The sequence below is a fragment of the Urocampus carinirostris genome, chromosome 1 (genome assembly GCF_059441175.1).
Source record: "Urocampus carinirostris isolate Australia breed hairy pipefish chromosome 1, RoL_Ucar_1.0, whole genome shotgun sequence".
NCBI classification, from domain to species: Eukaryota; Metazoa; Chordata; class Actinopteri; order Syngnathiformes; family Syngnathidae; genus Urocampus; species Urocampus carinirostris.
In genome coordinates, this window is record NC_142349.1 from 38228269 (window position 1) to 38248118 (window position 19850).

Genomic DNA, 19850 nt, shown 5'->3' on the forward strand with positions numbered 1-19850 from the left:
ACATTAGGGTTGTGTAATGGGTAAAACCTTCACCGGAGTTGAACAGTTCCGTATGGGTTTATATTCTGAATATTCTGGGTACAAATGAGATTCAAAACAAAGCTGTTTGATTCACTAGTGTTTAGGTAAAGTAGCTGACATTCACTTTTATACTAGTAGGACCAGCTATGATACAATCAAAACTTACGTGGTAGTGGAATTACCAGGGGTCTCCTACTTTTTTCAAGCTGACACCATGTTTTTTTTTAGTCCAAAGTGCATACATTTTTATATGCATATCTGAAATAACAACTTGTGCTTTTACTATGTTGTAACTATGCTACGACAAGGTTAATCATTATAAGTAGAAAATAAAATAATGATAATAACTTCACAAGAAAAATCACAACGACCCAGCTATAAGCTGGTGACCCAATATCAGAACAGGTTCACGAACACCTCAGCTGTCCTCAGACCACACCCGCGGACAACACGTTTGAAATCCCTGTTTTAGACCGATTCTGGCAAGTACTGATAAAACTCGAGATCAGCTCCTATCTGCAAACTAATAACACTGCTTAAAGCATTACACTCAAACAAATCAACAATCATTAGGTACAATAATTATGAATAAGTAAGTGAAGGAATTATAGATGAAGCAAGATGGAAGACAATCATGTGAAATCCCCGCTAGGAAGGGCTCATATTGTACAAAAAATAAGTAAGTATTTTTAAAATTCATGTACATTCGCTTAACATTTAAATCAAAATTGTTTTTTAAATAAATATTTTGTAATCACTATGAGGCGCTAAATGATAAACACTCCCTTTAAATTACAACAAAATACTTTTTCCTTAATAATGCATTAATTTAATTGCCATTTACCCTTCCCGTAATTGATTGTAAAATGGACGCTACAAGGCAGCTAATACCGGTCTCGGTTTCCATTGTCAGTACTGATACCGTAAAAAGAGCTGTTACAGGCAATAGTAGAGATATGCTATTGCTACTTGCCCATTACTAGTTGGTGACAGTGACTCTAGAATGGAAACAGGGTAAAGTCTTTTTGGCATAATGTCGAACTGGACGACATGCACTCACCATGTTCACCTGATGATTTGGTATGCTTTCGATATCAAACCCGGTTCCTTCTAAGCCATTTCTAGGTTGATATTATTCTATATAATAATGCCAAATAAACACATAACGATGTGGTACACTTTGGATGCCATAGGAACACTGCACAACCACAAGGAAGAGAGACGTCGCATCTTTACCCTCTGGAGAAAGTGAGGGAGCGACAACTCAGCGAAGTCGAGGGTGTCGACGCTGACAGGGCTGCGGGGGCCGAGGTCTTCCCGATGAGGTCGATATTAAAACCTCTGATTGGCTCTCATGGGCCACCCTAGACAGACACATCCCCTTCCAAAGGCCCCTGCTCATCTTTATTTTGGCAGGGTGCTGCTCTATGCAGGCTGCTCTGCAACAATACTTGTTTGTGCAGGGAAGGAAACAAAGTTTCCCTCCCTGATTTTCATTCTTGTATTCTTCTGACCTCTGTGTTTTGTTTGGTCCTTCTTAATCACGAATTGGGAGGCTGTTCTGCTGCCATGCCAGTCTTAAGATTGTTTCTACAACATTTCATTTGAGTAGAGAAGATGTACGGAGGATGGAAGGCTAGAAATGGATACTGGATCTTTCCTGTGAGGTCAAGCAAATGAATTAGTTACGTTGTCATAATTACTACGGACGGTATGCATAAGTAGTATCGGTGCCAATACCAACCATCTTTTAAGGCATCGGTACTGAGCACCAGTGGCTGGTCTCTCTGGGTGGATCCCTTAACAACTAGGGTCATAGAGGCACCGTTTCCTGCCATGTGTCTTGGACAGGCTATGGTGCTCACCCAGTCACCAGGCCAACATCTAAACTTCCTATCCTCCAGGATATTTTCTTTTTAATGCTGCTTACTTCCTGGTCCAACTTGGAACAGTTTTAATATTTTAGTTTTTGTCAACCTATTCCCTGCCAGTACAATAAAATAATTTCAATTACCACATTGGAAGTTCTTCTATCTATCTACCTTGGTCATATCCCTCAAGAGGGGTGACCGACAGCAAGACACACACACACAAATACAAAAAAAATAAAAGGGAAACAAATAGCTAAAAAAAAAAACACACAGAATTTTTTGGACCATGGCCAACCCAATTGCCCAAACACTCAAACAAGTTCGGCACCCAAGTCGGTCATGCTTTCGTCCCTCCAGATGAAAGGGGACACCAGGAAGCGGCCATGTCACTCAGGTCAGGGTGACACAACACACTCTTTTGTTCAACAGCAGGGCCCGACAGCTTTCACTGGTTTACCCCTGCCGCATCATACGGGTGCCCAGCCCATCCTTAAGAACGCGTCCACAATCCCACTATCCTTTCACAACACCTCTCCACTCCTTTCTATCACCAACAAGAGCTCTAACTTCCATTATATTTAGTTCTTAAAAAATACAATTTAAATAAAATTATATTTAAAAGAACAGCATGCTAAGGATAAATTCACACAATTACATACCTTTCAACCTCAGGTAATTTCTTCCCTTATTAATGAATGTACATCAACTTATGAAAAAAAAAACACTTTTTAACACATGGCGGCTCCTATTTACACATCAATACAGTCTATGTAGAACACGGCGACAATCTATGATGACGTTACTGTTTGCTACAGGTGACATAAACCCCTTTTCCACCTCATGGTTCCAGCTCTCCCTGCCTCGCCTCGCTCACCTCGCCCCGGGTACTAAGTACTTTCCCAAGTCTCCTTTTCCATTACACTTGTACCCCATTGTGCTGTTTCTTGACGTCATCAACATGCACGGGCGACATACTCCCTCTTGTGGTCAAATTCACGACCTACATCAAATTGGCTTACTTTCCATCCAAACTTATGACCATAAATACCTTTAAGTGTCAGATATATGGTAAACACAATTTAAAATGATATTAAACGTTTTTAAAAAAAAGGAGGGGGGGAACTTTTGTAGGAGTGTAATATAAATACTGATGTGTCTCTGGGGCCATAAAATCAAACTACAACAGGATTATGTGATTATGAATGCATGTTTGTTAGGATGTTCTATTAACTGCAGTTATTTTAAGTTAAGTTATTTTCTAAGCTAGATTATTTTTTTTAGATGTTCCTGAATATTCTTATGGTTTTAACATGTTGTATTTTGGTTCTAAGACAGTTTGGACAGAAAGTACTTTATTTGCAGAAGTAGTTTTACTTTATTTTGTACTGTTACTGTTTGTAATGTTTTTACATTGTACGTTTAGCTTTTTTTACACTTGACTTAATTTCCATAACTTTGTGCAACTGTAAGGTATTTTAGTTGTGATTTTGACTTGTTATGATGAGTGTTAAGACTGCCTCGGCACAGTTCTGAGGTCATGGGCTCAACCAGCCTTCCTCATGCAGAGTTTGCATGTTCTCCCCGTGCTTGCGTGGGTTTCCTTTGGGCACTCTGGTTTCCTCCCACATTACAAACGTCAGGTTAAGTGGCCAGTCCAAATTTTCCCTAGGTGTGAATGAGAGAGTGAGTCTGTCTCTGTGTGCCCTGCAAATGACTGGCAACCAGTTCAGGGTGTCCTCTGCTCTCTGCCCGAAGATAGCTGGGATGGGGTCCAGCACCCCCGGGACCCTACTGAGGATAAGCGGTGCATATAATGGATGGAAGGATGCATATATTAGAGGTGACCACATTGTGTTTTTGAATGTCTTTATACTGTATATTTTTCCAAATGGAGTTCAACGTTAATTTGGATAAAAAAGCTGATTCTGAAATGCACTTTCCTACCTGAAGATCCTGATGCAGTCTCGGGATGGCCCTCAATGCCAATAATGACTTACTGCGATACAAATAAACATTTTGTTGTATAACTTGCTATAGCATTTCAATTATCAGAACCTTTAAAGAACAGTTTGTCAACAACAAACGGAAGCATTATATATTTATGTTTTCTTCACTCAATATTAAAACAGCAAAAATAGATTTGCATACGGACGCTTGGGATTAGAGCTCAAATGGGCAAGATAAGGTTGGTCTACCATGACAAAAATGTTGTTTTCTTTAAATATTTTTTTCAGTTCAAAATGTATTACATGGTGTACATAATTTGAAATAATCAAAAATTGTATAATATACTGTACAGGTAAAGTGTATAAGTCATTGACTCACGCAATCTTGTTGACCAGTTTTCTCAAATTCCTCAGAGAGATTGTTTACGTGCCTTGATAGTTAATGCTGTTTTGGTTTGCGACAGGTTTCGAGCACCCGATTCACCGGTCACCCCTAATGAGGAGAGTGTCATAAATAATGGAACGGTACTGGAACGAAAAAGTGAGGTGTTCATTTATGGAATCCTCAATGCAGTGGCCGATTCATCCATTAGAGAAAAAATAACAACAGTAATTAAAGCAATACATTTGTGACATTGTCACAGCTTTGCAGAGGTCTGCGTACTTTTTCAAGTTCCCACATATACACACATACGTGTGCTACTTTCATCAGGCAGACTTTCTTGTGTTTTGTTTGTCTTAAGCTCATATTCCCAATCACAATTTCCACAGTAGGCCTGCCTGACTACGGTTCCTCAGGGTGCAGGCAGACACTTCTAGCTGCAGGCTCCCCCACTTCTGAAACCTGTCAAATGTGTCCTGGGAGAGTCAGGCTCCCTCTCATCATCTAGGGGGCTTGTGGACCTCGCTCACTCTCCCTCTCTCTCTTTCTCCACTTACCCTTCCTCCCTTCCCACCTCCTCCTTCCACACTTTTATCTTACATCCAAACTTGCCGGTTGCAACCTTCTCAGCCTCCTCCCAATTTTTTGTTCCTTTTTGGAGTGTCTCTTTTTTCTCCTCTAGTTTATCTCCGTTCGTCTATGACTTACTTAGGTGGTGATGACGGAATCAGAATCATGTTCAGCATAGCTTTATTTTCATTGTACCTGATGATACGATGCAAATCGAGCTTGCAAAACATCTTCAAAAAACAAGATAAGAAAGACAAACAGGTGGCAATGATGTACATGAGTGAGCAGGTATATTCAAAAAGCACCCCATTTTTCAAAGATTAAACAAAATCACGAGGAAAATTGAGGAGAAAAGATTAACATAGCACTAAGGTTATGTCAGGGGAAGGCAGTATACATTTCAGGGGTTGAAGCAAGTGGGCACAAACTAACAAAAACTGCAGCAATTTGATTACTCAGTTGCGGGGGTGCTGGAGCCCATCCCAGCTATCTTCGGGCAGTGGGCATGGCACACCCTGAACTGGTTGCCAGTCAGTCGCAGGGCACACAGAGACAGACTTGCCCTTTCACACCTAGGGACAATTCGGACCGGCCAATAAACCTGAATTGCATGTTTTTGGAATGCGGAAGGAAACCGGAGTGCCCGGAGGAAACCAAGGCAAGCACTGGGAGAACATGCAAACTCCACACAGGAAGATTCGATCCCATAACCTCAAAATGTACCGCAGACGCGCAACCACTCAGCCGCTGTGCCACCTGCAGCTAATCATTCACCCTGAATTTGAAAGGCTTCTCTTCTCTCAAGTAGATTTTGAGCACGTCCAATGTTTTATATGAATACACTTTACCCGGTAAGCAATGACAATCATAGCGGCCTCTCAGGGCCTCTGCCTATGTGTGTACTCTGTGACCACAGTCCTGAGGGTCTGCACCATCCCATCCTGCCCTCCACTTCTCAGCATCCTCCAGTGCGTCATGATCGATATGACTGCGGAAGGAGAGCAGGGAGATGAGGAAGTGGGAGGGGCACCTACCCGTCAAAGTTGAAGGAGGAATATTAAGGCTCAGATGAAGGAGGCATGCTCTGTATATTAAGTATTCACATCATCCAGGGAGCGATGGGCATATTTAGTCTCAAAACCTAAAATCAGGAGTGAGACAAAGAGGACAGTCGATGAAGACTACTAAACAGCAGAAGCTAATGTTGTTAATTGATGCTGGGCGAAGAGAAGGAAATGAGCTGAGAACTTTCAAAGTGCAAAAGAAGACTAAAGAGCTGAGATGGAGAAATAGCAGTGAAGAGCCCAAGTTAACGACTTTGCAGATTTCATTATGGAGATAGTTAACCCTGTTGACACTGAAGGAGGGCGCTCGCCTCTCCAGAGGAGCGAGCTCCTTCCACCTCCACGCGCCGGAGACAGATGAGATCATTACAGCTATCAGCGCTACTGCCATCAACAATTAGCACGTGTCCTTTCCTTTTACATCCTCCCCCCACACCAAGCCTAGTAATGTCGTTCCCAGTCCCCCTCGCCTCCTGACACTTCCGGCTCCCCGACAGCGAAAGACGATTGGGCTGCCTGCGGAGGCGATCGTGGCAGAACCAAACTTCGATTTGGTCCGACAACCTGGCTTGACCCTCCCCAACTCATTCGAAGCCCATTTACATTTAACACAAATTTGAAGGCTTGGAGGTATGAGATTGGTACGAATGGAAACACGTCGGACTCGTAGAGATGTCGCAGCATGCTTGTCGGGGATACAAAACACAACACATAGGGAACTCTGAAGAGAAGATTGCATTTGAAGATACACAGAAACTAAATTCACTTAAATGTGTCACAAAAGTGCGATGTCAAATTTATGCCACTTGCAATCAATGTAATTTGATGGCTTGATAATGACTTGGTGCATTCAGTTGGGGAAATATTTTTCTGCCTTTGCTGAAAATAATTGCTGCCTGATTCGAAGACAAATGCTTTCATTTAAAAGTGACACTGTGTAATATGTCACTGTACTGAGTGGTGCAACTGAAACCCAGTGCAACAAAGCACAATTTAAAAACTACAGAGACTGAAAGAGACCAAACTGCACCATTTTGATTCTCATATTTTTGACAAGCCTTTCACATAGTTTTTGTTAGCTCCTTCGATGTGAGCCTGTCAAATTAATTATCTTAAAAACGAACGATTTCATGATAGTTTAGGTATTTTTGCATAGTTTAAAAAATAAAGAATTATTATTCATTTTTACCACCAGGAGGTGCTAATAAAAAAACAAAATAGATAGACAGATAGATACTTTATTTATCCCCGCAGGGAAATTCACATTTCCACAAGCATCCCTTCACTGAGAACAATACAATAATAATAATAATAATAATAATAATAATAAAATGTCAGTTTAAGTATCATTTTTTTAAATTAAGTTCTTTAAGTCGTTATTTCATTGGATTTTCAACGTTTGTTTTGAGTGAAATCTGATATCTCAGATGGCATCTATTTTTTTGACTTATTCTAATTAAAAGTGAAGTGAACAAAAACACAGATTGTGTTGTTCATTTAAATACCTTTTCATTTTTATTGTGAGTCGTAATAGTATTTAACTATCTCTATTGTTGATAGTATTATTTATCGCAGTTTTTTTGATGTAATGGTTAATTAATATCGATATTTTCATATTATGAGCAAGAACACGTTGGTCATTTTTAGAATAGGGAAACCCAAATCCTTAATAGTTTTTTTAAGCCCCTAAATTTCTTGACTTAAGAGTATTTACATAAATAATTATTGCTTAATACTTTTTGTACTTCTGCTTGTATGTCAAATGAATTATGCTTTTTTTTCCACCAGAAGGTGCTGAATAAGACAAAATGTCAGTTTAAGTATTATTTTTTAGGTTTGAATAAGAATATGTGAAATTGTTCTACAAGTCAAGTCAAGACAAGTTATTTAATTGTATTTTCAATTAGTTTTTTTTAGTAAAATAAAAAAATTAATATTTTCAAAGGAGCAAAATTGTGCATCTTGATATCTCAGATGGCATTTAATTATCTAACTTTCTTTTTTTATAGATTTTAATTATTTTGATATTATGAGCAAAACACTTCAGTCATGGGACAATTAACCTGACATGCATGTTTTTGGAATGTGGGAGGAAACCGGAGTGCCCGGAGGAAACCCACTCAAGCCGCCGTTCTAAACAGGGTAATCCCAATCCTAAATATTTTTTTGGGATGGTCCCTTTGTCAGTGCTACTATTGTTATCCATATCATCTATTGTTGTTATTATGTTACTATTTTGTTTTATAGAATTATTTGGCAATTAGAAGCAAAAATTTAGATTATAATTCTCATTTTAAGAAGATGCGAACGGAAATCTCAGTTGTAACTACTTTGTGATGTTCCCTGGTGGGCTCTTTAACAGAGGAACTTACACATTTACGGCATACGAGCTACTTAAAAATAGACAACACAGAAATGCTTTGAGGATTCTTTTTACTTTTGATTAAATTAAAAACTAACTAAGACGAATAAAGATTCAGCGGCATTCTGCGTTGAAAAATAATTTTTTGTAATTAAATGCTGACAATATTTCTCAATGCAAGTAGCCTTAATAAATCAAATGTGTTAACTCAAAAGTCAAATAGTAAAAAGTGTCAAATCAGTGTTTTTTAAGGCAAGTGATGTTGCAAAGAAAAAATAACTAACACTGTAATGCTAACATAGTCAATTTGACCACTAGTTGTCAGTGTTTCTCTGTATACACAAATAACTAAATACAACTTCCCATGATCTTCCCAGTACTACTTCTGGGATCCAACAGGAGATTGTGATCCGTGTAATGAGCACTCATGCTCTATAACATTGAATTTTAAATATTTTTTTCTGATTTTGAGTGGATTTGTGTGCGCTCGTATGCGTAACCGGTTCATTAAAAAAGGTTAAAATTTGATTAGAATAATTTAATGAAATGTATTTTCGAATTTGTTTTGGGTTATTTCTTTGTTTATTCATTTATTTACATGGAGGTGAGGAATTCACAAAAGGTCCACTTAAAGTATGATAACAAGATGTCAGTTGCCGATCACTTACTTTTTTATTCCAATTTTCAGCATCAGTATTTTACACACAGGGCACTAATTAAAGCTGATAGACAATGTGGCGCCACGGTGTGGTGTGGTGCCGAACTTTGGACTGATCTTGGGAAGAGGCTACATTCATTTACAAAGTCACATTTTCTCCATCACACATTCAACATTTTTGGGCAAAAGCGCCAGCACTGAAATAACACCCACCTGTGAAACAGACCGGACACTTGAAGGTGCCGCCCATTCCCTCGAAGCTGTGCTCGATCAGATGGCATTGCAGCTTAGCTGGCGAGTCGAACGATTGACTGCACAGTTTGCACTCGTGGTTCAAGCCCTCCTCTGGAATAAAGCAAAAACAAAAAAAAGATGAAAAAAAATGGATACTGGGCATAACACGCATGCCTGTTTTTTTTTTTTTAATTAAAAATCGGGATAACATTTTGTTTGACTTTTTCTCAGCTCAAACTAATCATGATTAAAATAATACAGTTAACACCCACCCCCGAAATTTGGTCACCCCCCCCCTGGAACAATACCAAACAGCATTTATTTTTTTTCTTACCATATTTATTCATGTATAACGCACATTTGTTTCTATAAATGAACTCAAAGTCTGGGCGCAACAGGATTAAAAGCTGGGTCTCAGCGTTAAGGGCATCGAACTCTTACACCTGGTATTGTAGATGACATATGGAAAGGCATTGGTTATTATTGCATTATCACCATCAAGTACAACAGAAGGTTTTGTTCTGTGGGCTTTATTTCTGTGAGTGTTATTGGGTTATTGTTTATTTCATAAATCATGTTATTATTTATTTTCTGTCTTTTTTTTTATTTTTATTAATCATTATTTCATTAATAGTTGTGTTATTTCTTTTCTGACTTTTGTAAAGTTATTTGATTGTGGCTTTCTGGAAAAAAATGCATTTAGCCACACCTGCAATAGTCAATCTTTTTTTGTAGAATGTAGAATGAATGTAGAAACAAAAGTTAAATCGACCTCAAAGGAAAAAAAAAGGTTTAAGGAATCCTGACTTACAGTAAACTATGAAAAGCATACCATTATAAAATGGGCAGTGCATTGTTTTAAAGTCCTTCAAAGTCAGATTCATCATCAGATACACCAAAAAGTTGTTCCTCGCGTTGTGTTTAGACATTTGTCACTGGTACTGTGAGTGAAAAGTGTGATAATGAGATACAATGTAAGTCCTTTTTGTGTATCATCTGTATAACTGCTGCTTCAGTGGTTAGAATTCAGGGTTTTCACCGCCATGATGCCAATGTTTTTCGGCTGTAGTCAGCATAGTTTTTATCTGATCAACCACTGCACAAATATGGAACCCAAAAGTAGAGTTGTTCTTTTAAGTCGGAAAAAATGTGCGTTATACACGAAAGAAAACAGAAACTTTCGGTAATATTTCAAATGTTCACAAAACAAAGTAATATATAAAATATTTTTGGGGGATTTTGTTTTCATTGATTGCCCTAAAAAATCCTCTGACTTACAATATCCACGGTCAAAAAACACCATTTTGCTGATAGATTACTGCTAATAACTCATTTCATTGAAGTTACCGAATAAAGGCCAGCAAAACCTCTTTTCCAAAAATCCTTCATGTCACTCCTTTACAACAAGGATGCCATCTCAGACCAAAATAGCACAGCTCCCCCATATATCCTCCTTCCTTCGCCACAATCAAATTCATCAATTTGCCACTTGGCTTAAATCATTCAGACAAACTATGCACACTCATTTTCCGACGCAAAAAACTTGCACAGTCAGCCCTGGGCTGAACGACCTATCGCTGGCACGTCGATAAAAAAGGCCTATATCATCCGCAACGGGGCCAAGCTGCTTCTCCATTAAACTCCCACTGGTCAACTACTGCTGCAGGAGAGATGGCTACGCTGCATTAGTGATGGAGCTGCGGAGTGACCACTATGGATGCTGATATCAGAAGGAAAAGCAAATCATGTAAACCGTTCCGTTTTTGCATTTAGAGAAAAATATCCCCCTCACACTTTTTGTTCAAAGGAGTTATAACAAAAATATAGTCGCTACTCGTTATATATAAACTGATAATCTGTCCGACAAAATGATTGAAATTTACTTGAGAAAAGACAGAAAGAGGGATTTTGCGTTCAAATAAAAACTATTTTTTGTGAGTAGTGTGTGGCTATATCCCTGAATAATATTGCAATTCTTGATGTAGTTGTATTTTGTAGCCTTTAAATAATTATTGCGCTTCGGATTGATTCAGACTAGAAATATTTGAAAAAAAAAAAAAAACTGGGAAGAAAAGAGAAATCGGAAAAAGACAGAAGAAAAATAATAACAATAATCATGCAACTTTACACAAAAAATGAAGTGAAAAAAAATAAATTATTATATATGTTCCTGTGTTTTGTAACCCATTTAAACTTTAAACTTTTCATAATTTGGCAGAAAAATTAGCTACTTTCGGATTTCATGTTTTGTATTTTAGGATATTTTATCTTATTATTCTCATAAAATAGAAAGCATAATCCTTAAATGAAAGCAACAATTGCTATCCAGCAAATTGTCAATAATTTGCCAAGTTAAAAAAGAAACACAATATGAGAAAATAAGTCCACTATTTGCTCGTTTATACCTTGCTCATTTTAACAGTATATATATCCTTATTTTACAACTGACACGAGTGAAATTATCTAAAAAATGTTAATAGGTAAAACATCTTTTTTTCAATTGTACAGTGTGAAGTGACAAGCTAACAGCTACAAGAAGGTGGGCCAATCATGGGGTGAGTGGGTTATGAGCAAAAAGGGTGGATGTTGGAGGTGGGGATTTTATTTTGTTTGCCAAAACGGATGCATTTGACAGATGAGCTCACGAAGCCTAAATATAGGCCTGAGCAGCCGGCATCAACCGACCCGGCAAGGGAGGGAGGAGGGGCGAATAGCAGTGCTTTATAAACTCAGTCAGAAAGAGTGCGTCTGCCCTCTTTGATCATCATTCGCTCTGCTCGCCTTTGAGTGTGTTTGTTGGGGTGTACGCTGAGGTCAAGCGTTCACTCATCTATGCCGCTGCCATATGCGTCGCCCCTCGTTTGACCTTGATGAGTTCCAATCAGACCTGCTGACCTGCTTTATTCTGCAGGAAATTCCGCACCTGCCTGATTGACTGATGGATGCACGAATGTTCAAGTGTGAGTTTAGAAGTATATGCAACATCTTTTCAGACATACATTTTCGTTCAAAAGTTTGGGGTGACTCCGAAAATTTTGTGTTTTCCATGAAAAATAGAAAATCACTCTTTTATTTATCTAAATTGCTATTTTTCACATATTATTCTCTTCCATTTGTTGGCCAGTGTTAGATATGGCTTTTTCTTTGAAGCCCAGCATCTCGGAGTCGCCTTTTCACTGTAGATGGTGACAGTAGTGTTTTGCAGGTACTATTTAATAAGCTGCTAGTTGAGGACTTGTAAGGCGTCTATCTCAAACTAAAGACTTACTTGTTGTCCTCTTGCTTGGCTGAGCCTCTCACATATATTTCTGCTATAGTTAGAGCGTGTTTGTGCTGTTCTCTGAGGTGGGTAGTACGCACTGTAGTAGATCTTCAGTTTCTTGGCACTTTCTCACATAAAGTAGCCTTCATTCCATAGATTAAGAATAAACTATTGAGTTTCACAGGAAAGTTTGCTTTTTCTGGCCATTCTGAAACCTTTAATCACACCCACAAATGTGATGTTCCAGATACTTGACGAGCATAGAGGAAGGACAGCTTTATAACTTCGCCAATAATCTATTTTTAGATCTTCATCACACTTTTTTAGCAGTGTACAGACAGACCCTCCAAAAACATTCTTGAATTATGAATAGTAACAATATAGATGTTTTGGAGTATGATATGCTGTTACACTCAGGTGATTTCTTTGAACAGGGTTGAGTCCAATTCCCATAAATATGATTGCTAATTAAAATTGTTAATGCTGTTTTGTGAGTGATTGCCGACCAATCCAGGTTGTTATATGCTTAGGCAAAGTTCTGGTTCATGTGACCTTGAAGAGATGTTTGGCCGGAAAGAAATATCAACCAAAAGTCTCCGGATCATTTAAACATGAATAATATTTTCTTCCTTTTTTTTCTATTGGGGTTGAAGTCACTTCCTTCTCTTCCCTTATGACTAATCGACAGCGCCCTTTGTTGCAGGGTGGCGCTAGGCAGACTCAACAAACGAAGCCGAGTCCAAGGTGGGTGGGATGGAACATCCCCACCCTTTCCCATTTTCAGAGTGTGGTGGGCTGCCATGGCTGTGTTCCTCACACAGCTTGAAAAAAAATCTTTGGATGATGACTTCTCCTGGGCTGTTCCCTCCAAGCATTCGCAACACCAGAAAAGTAAGCCCATCTGCATATCCACAGGGCCTCGATGTCCTGGGTCTCATGCTTTATATATTTCACAGCTCCCTAAAACACAAACGGCTAATATGGCTCCCATGCATGGAGGCGACAAGATTTAAAAAAAAGAAAGAATCATCTTTATTTTTCTACACTGTTTACTTTTTTTCATCCAGGCTGAAGTTCATGCGCCGTTGAAGGTTGTTTGGGGAGTTTGAACGCTCCGCTCGAGCTTATGCAGTTTAGTAAGTCCTTTATGTAACAGGACAGGAATTGCTGCATAGTCAATTCTGGAAGGCCAACACAGAAGTTGAAGCCCTCTGTGGATTTAAAGAACACTTCTTTATTTTGCTTGGGAGACGATCAACTGACAGCGGGTAAAGAAGGCTAAAGTAAGTAAAGATGTTCCAGTTAATAATTGAGCACATGCGGCGCAATTAATTAAAGACTCATTTGGTTCCAACGCCACAGATTAGGCCGCTGGTGCTCACTGAGCTCAATTCGATGCGGGGCACTTTAAGTTTACACTCATTTACGATCTCTTATTTACTAATCCACTCACATCAAAACACAACCCAATAAACAATAACATCATTTGTAACTTGAATCAAACTCCAAACTGTTAGCCAAAATTCAATTGCAAATCTTACCAGAACCTAACAACATAAAACACTGACTAAGCCAGTGGTGAGTAATACATGAACCACTATTTGGGTGAAAAACAACCAAAATTGGGCCAAAACTTGCACTGATCTATTATTTGGATCATTTTGATCTAAACTTCTTTTTCTGGGCTCTGTTGATAAGTTATCGTTTCTTACCAATACACTCATTTTTTTAGGATGTTATGAAAAACACAGCAACACACATATGGTTCAAAATATATGAATCACAAATTGTTTAGTTGTTTTATCCATCCATCCATTATCAGCACCGCTTATCCTCAGTAGGGTCTTGAGGGTGCTGGAGCCCATCCCACCTATCTTCGGGCAATGGGGAGGGGACACCTCGCTCGCTCCTTCTCACCTAGTAACCATTTGGACCAGCCAATTAACCTGACATGCATGTTTTGGGAATGTGGGAGGAAACTGGAGTGCCTGGAGGAAACCCACGCAACCACGAGGAGAACATGCAAACTCCGCAAAGGAAGGCTGGTAGCTGGATTTGAACCCATGACCTCAGAACTGTGCCGCCGATGCGCTAACCACTCAGCAAATTTAGCCGCCTTGCCGCCCTGATTTGTTTTAATTTAAAAAAAATGGTTTGGTTTATTTAAGACCACTACATGGTGTGTTTGTGAAAACCAATGTAAAAGACTGCATCTTAGTTAACTGAAGAAGAGGACCAGTCCACTATTGACCCAAATTCGGTTATTATATTGGACTCAGCTTTGCCAGACAAGGGATACAACCAGCACAACGAGTTTTGGTGGCCAGGTTTTCCATCCCTGCCCTAATAAAAAAAGACTACACAATAAATAAACCACAAAACTCTACAAACCCATATATAAAAACATCCAACTTTTATAGAATAGTCCAAGCAACCGAAACCTGACAAAACTCTGACCATGTGCATTTAAAATTTTTCAATTTTATGTTGAAGATTTCTCTAAATATAGTAAAACATGGTCCCATAATGTTCAGATGAGTGCAAAGGGCAATGACTTTAAAATTAAAACCACGTCTAGCAGCTTGTAACTTATGTTTCATGGCAAAACTCCAAAGATTCCTAAATGAATGCGAGTGAATGGCAATTAGGATTTTTTGGGGGGTAAATAAATAACATCTGCTTCTGCTCTTCAACAAACACTCAAGAACAAACACAAATCTAATTCCAATGGGTTTGATCTTATTAAAACAATGTCTTAACTCTGCCACAAAAAAGGTAATTTGGCAGTGTATTGTTTAATTTAACAGCAATTTAGTTTAGTTTACTTGTTTTGCTCTCATTAAGTACAATTTTTGTAAATTTGTTCATCATCCTTTTAATATGGACCTTGTTGCCCATTTAAAATTATATTTTTTTAGATTTAAAACAGAATACCTTACAATAAAGATTACATTTTTTTGCATGTTTTGTCATCTCTACTTGTTATATGAATGAATGAATTCATATTATGTGGTTAGAGTTTCTTTTTTTCCTAAATGCAATTGAGCGTTTTCCCTATCACGTCCGACTGCTATATTTTTTGTACGCGTTAGTTTAGAATTTTATTTTCGGTAGGCACTTGAAGCATTCAGTGTTTGGAGTCAAGATGGATTTATGCTAATTGCTGCTCAGAGCTGCAGCAGCTCTGTTGTTCCCCAAAGCTTGTCTGCCCGTGTGGCCAATGCAGCTCACCCAAATGATATTAAGGACATCAATCAAGACACTCTTTTGCCAAAAGTAATGAGTAAACAAGGAAGGGAGGAAATTGGGAGTATTTAGTAGGCAGTGGTGGGTTGTTTTGAGGGCACCCTAGAAATTAAAAGAGGTCCAATCGAACAAAACAGGTCAATGAGATTCCCTTCGTTTCAAATACCAAACCATTCGCTGCCATCCTGTTTATGAGCAATTTCACCTTTAGCGCGTTTACTTCCCAGCCGACCATCTGTCTCATAATTTCCTGCCTGATATAGGAGTTCTCAATTAATAAGTCTGGAAGATTTGAGTTCCTCCGGATTTTCTACCGCACCCGCTAGCCTCCACGGGATTGGATTGGTAGCCCAGCCGATAGCTTCAAGCCTGTAAACAGTAGGTGGGTTTACTTCTCTCTTCTCTCGGCGGGAATTATCCATTAACAGATAATGGGGCGAAAATCAGAGTGATTAAGGCCCAGGGAATTATGGGTGAATACAAATTGACTCCACCTCCGTTTTCCCGAGGTACAGATATAGCTCATAGAAGCAAACTCATTTCTGAAGTAATACAGAGCCCATTAAGGCTGATGGAGGGGGGCAGAGAAGAAAATGGTGGGTGGGAGCGCAAAGGGATGCACCCCCTCTGGACTAAAGCTGATTGGAGAACTGATGCCAGCAGGTACCTTTGCTAATATCTATTTCCTGCATTCACTGTGGGGAGCGGACAGGGAGAAGCAAAATATAGCAAAATAAGAATAATATTACCGTTAAAAGCAGTTTCAGCTGCAAAATTAATTTTTCTTTGCAAACATTGACTAACTTAGCGGTAACACAGCAGCACCATTAAACAAGGCACCAAAATCCGCGTAGTTGGAGCACACCCTGCTGGTCAATTTGATTGTTCTTGACCATTTATAAATGGCCTTAATTGTCCTTATACACTAATCCCTTGCTGTATCAGGGTTTTGCTATCATGCATTGTGCGCTTGTCTAAAAAAATTGCAACCCCTTTGTGCTTCTGTGCCTGATGTTGCAGTCTGAGTTATACTTATAATTAAAACAGCTCGACGAACCTTAATTATATCTGTGCAAAGATTTTTTTATTTTTAAGTTTCTCTAAAAGCAATCATGCCACCAAAACACCACAAAAGCACCAGCACCGAAAGGCAGAGGAAGATGCTTTCTATCGCCAACAAAGTTAGCCTTTTACACCCAATGAACTTGTTCTGGAGCCACATGTGGGTCTTTGGTGCGCCTTAGTGGCTCCGTGGCACTTCTTCAAATACGTTCGATAATGGGAAAATATACGTGTTCTGTATTACAGAACAAGAAGGTAAAAGTAGTTTTACATAATGGCCACATGAGGGCAGCAAACTTTCATGGAAATTAAAGTGGATTGTGTCCTTAATCCATTAAATTGTGCAATAAAAGGGCGAGAATGAATTCAAAATTAGAGTTTGAGAGTATGGAAGTTATTTAAAAAAAAAAAAAAATCCACCCAAAACGTGAATAACTTTTTATTTGTTAAACCGATACATGAGCCTGTAAATTGGGTTAAGAAATAAAGAAATAAATAATTGATTAAATAAATACATAAATAAATAAAAGTTTCTGCTTCGCTGGGTTTGACTATCGCGAAACATTTTTGGAACGCAAACCTGCAAAAAACAGGATTACCGTACAAATATTACAAAATTGGAGAGCTTTTCCTTTGAAGTGCAAGTACAACAAAATTAAATCGGTTAAATTGTGCAAAATTATCTAAATGTTAAAAAGTAATGTATCAATTTCATTTGATGTATACTGGACTGTCTCAGAAAATTAGAATATTGTGATAAAGTTCTTTATTTTCTGTAATGCAATTAAAAAAACAAAAATGTCATACATTCTGGATTCATTACACATCAACTGAACTATTTCAAGCCTTTTATTATTTTAATATTGCTGAATTTGGCTTACAGCTTAAGAAAACTCAAAAATCCTATCTCAAAATATTAGAATATCATGAAAAAGTATACAAGTAGGCTATTCAACTAATCACCTGAATCATCTAATTAACTCGAAACACCTTGCGAGGGTTTCCTGAGCCTTAAAAACACTCAGCTTGGTTCAGTAAACTAAATCACTGCTGATCTGACTGCTGTCCAGAGGACCATCATTGATACCCTCCATCAGGAGGGTAAGACACAAAAAGAAATTCCTCAAAGAGCAGGCTGTTCACAGAGTGCAGTTTCAAAGCATATCCACAAAAAGTCTGTTGGAAGGGAAAAATGTGGCCGGAAACGCTGCACAACCAAGAGAGATGACCGCAGCTTTAACAAAATTGTGAAGAAGAGCCGCTTCCAGAATTTGAGGGAGCTTCAAAGACAGTGGGCTGAAGCTGGAGTCCAGGTATCAAAAGCCACAGTTCACAGACGTGTCCGGGAAATGGGCTACAATAGCCGTATTTCCATGGTCAAGCCACTTCTGAACTCAAGACAACGGAAGAAGCGTCTGACTTGGGCTATGGAGAAGAAGCACTGGACAGTTGCAGAGTGGTCCAAAGTCCTCTTTTCAGACGAAAGCAAGTTTTGCATTTCATTTGGAAGTCAAGGCGCCAGAGTCTGGAGAAAGGCTGGAGAAGAGCAAAATCCAAGTTGCTTGAAATCCAGTGTGAAGTTCCCACAGTCAGCAATGGTTTGGGGAGCCATGTCAGCTGCTGGTGTTGGTCCACTGTGTTTCATCAAGTCCAGAGTAAATGCAACTGTGTACCAAGAGATTTTAGAGCACTACATGCTTCCATCTGCTGAAAAGCTCTATGGAGATGAGGATTTCATTTTCCAGCATGATCTGGCACCTGCCCACAGTGCCAAAACCACCAGTAACTGGTGCACTGACCATGGCATCACTGTCCTTGATTGGCCTGCTAATTCCCCTGACCTGAACCCCATCGAGAATTTGTGGGGTATAGTTAAGAAGAAGATGAAAGACACCAGACCTACAAATGCAAATGAGCTGAAGGCCGCTATCGAAGCATCCTGGGCATCAATAACACCTCAGCCATGCCACAGGCTGATTGCCTCCATGCCACGCCGGATTGATGCAGTAATCCGTGCAAAAGGATTCCCAACCAAGTACTGAGTGCATCAATGGACATTTTCAAATGTTTGATTTAGTTTTGCTGTTATAAAATATTTTTTTTTACTTGGTCTGAGGAAGTATTCTAATATTTTGAGATAGGATTTTTGAGTTTTTTTCAGCTGTAAGCCAAAATCAGCAATATTCAAATAATAAAAGGCTTGAAATAGTTCAGTTGATGTGTAATGAATCCAGAATGTATGACATTTTTGTTTTTTTAATTGCATTACAGAAAATAAAGAACTTTATCACAATATTCTAATTTTCTGAGACAGTCCAGTATATGCATATTCACAGCGGCTGTAGTACAGAAAATTATGCTCATGAACGCTGTCGATGTAAGCTCATAGATGTTTTTCAAGACCCATGCAAGAAAGCAAGCCGACAAAGTTGTTTATGACACGCGAGTAGTTCCATATCAAAAAATAATCCTTATTACATGTATTTGCTACGACACTTAAGTGTCATTGAAATTATATTTATTATGTTAAGTTAATGTTGGAAGGGCTATTTGAGCATTATACTTAATTGGGTTATTGTCCTACTTGATCCACAAATTGGCCACATCATTATATAAATTGCATGGTTCAAAACATGGGGAAAAGGTATCTGCTTCTATTCTGGATTTTACAATGAATCCAGGCATCTACAGTTCATCCCCCCAATCCGATCGGTGAACGAATATATCAGCAAAATACAAAAGAAAATTAAAGCGATTCGAGAAACTCAAAAATGGAAGCTCTGCTGCGTTTTGCCGGTGGGGAAGTGGGCATGTAAGAGAAATTTTTATTGCATGTGAGGGGATCGTAGAAGCGAAGCGAGGTACCAAAGACCTCGTGTCAGGGCCCCAGGTTCATTGCATGCTTGATGCCGTGTTCTCCAGGGTAGGGAGAGGAGGGGTAGGGAAAAGCTTTGACACGCTAGGGGTAATGACACCCTCTCACGCGGGAGAGCAGATAATTCCGAGGAAACGCAGTCTTTGCCAGGCGTAGCCGCTCGTCAAAAAAGATAATCAGAGCGAGCAGGGCTCCTTCTAAGATCCGATCCCAATAGCCGGCCTGAGGCATACCTATGTTACCATGCAGAACCCGAGATAAGACTTTTTCTGTGTCAGTATAAACATGCGTCATGCC

General features: G+C 39.0%; 1 protein-coding gene across 5 annotated transcripts in view; it reads right to left on the reverse strand.

The window, feature by feature from the left end:
* Window positions 1–19850, reverse strand: part of LOC148374578 (zinc finger protein 521-like) — a 200774-nt gene that overhangs the window by 31315 nt on the left and 149609 nt on the right. For all 5 annotated transcript variants that reach the window (XM_088338223.1, XM_088338214.1, XM_088338195.1 and 2 more), the window contains one exon: window positions 9088–9219. In XM_088338223.1, coding sequence (XP_088194349.1) covers window positions 9088–9219 — 132 coding nt within the window. The remainder of the gene's footprint in view (window positions 1–9087; window positions 9220–19850) is intronic.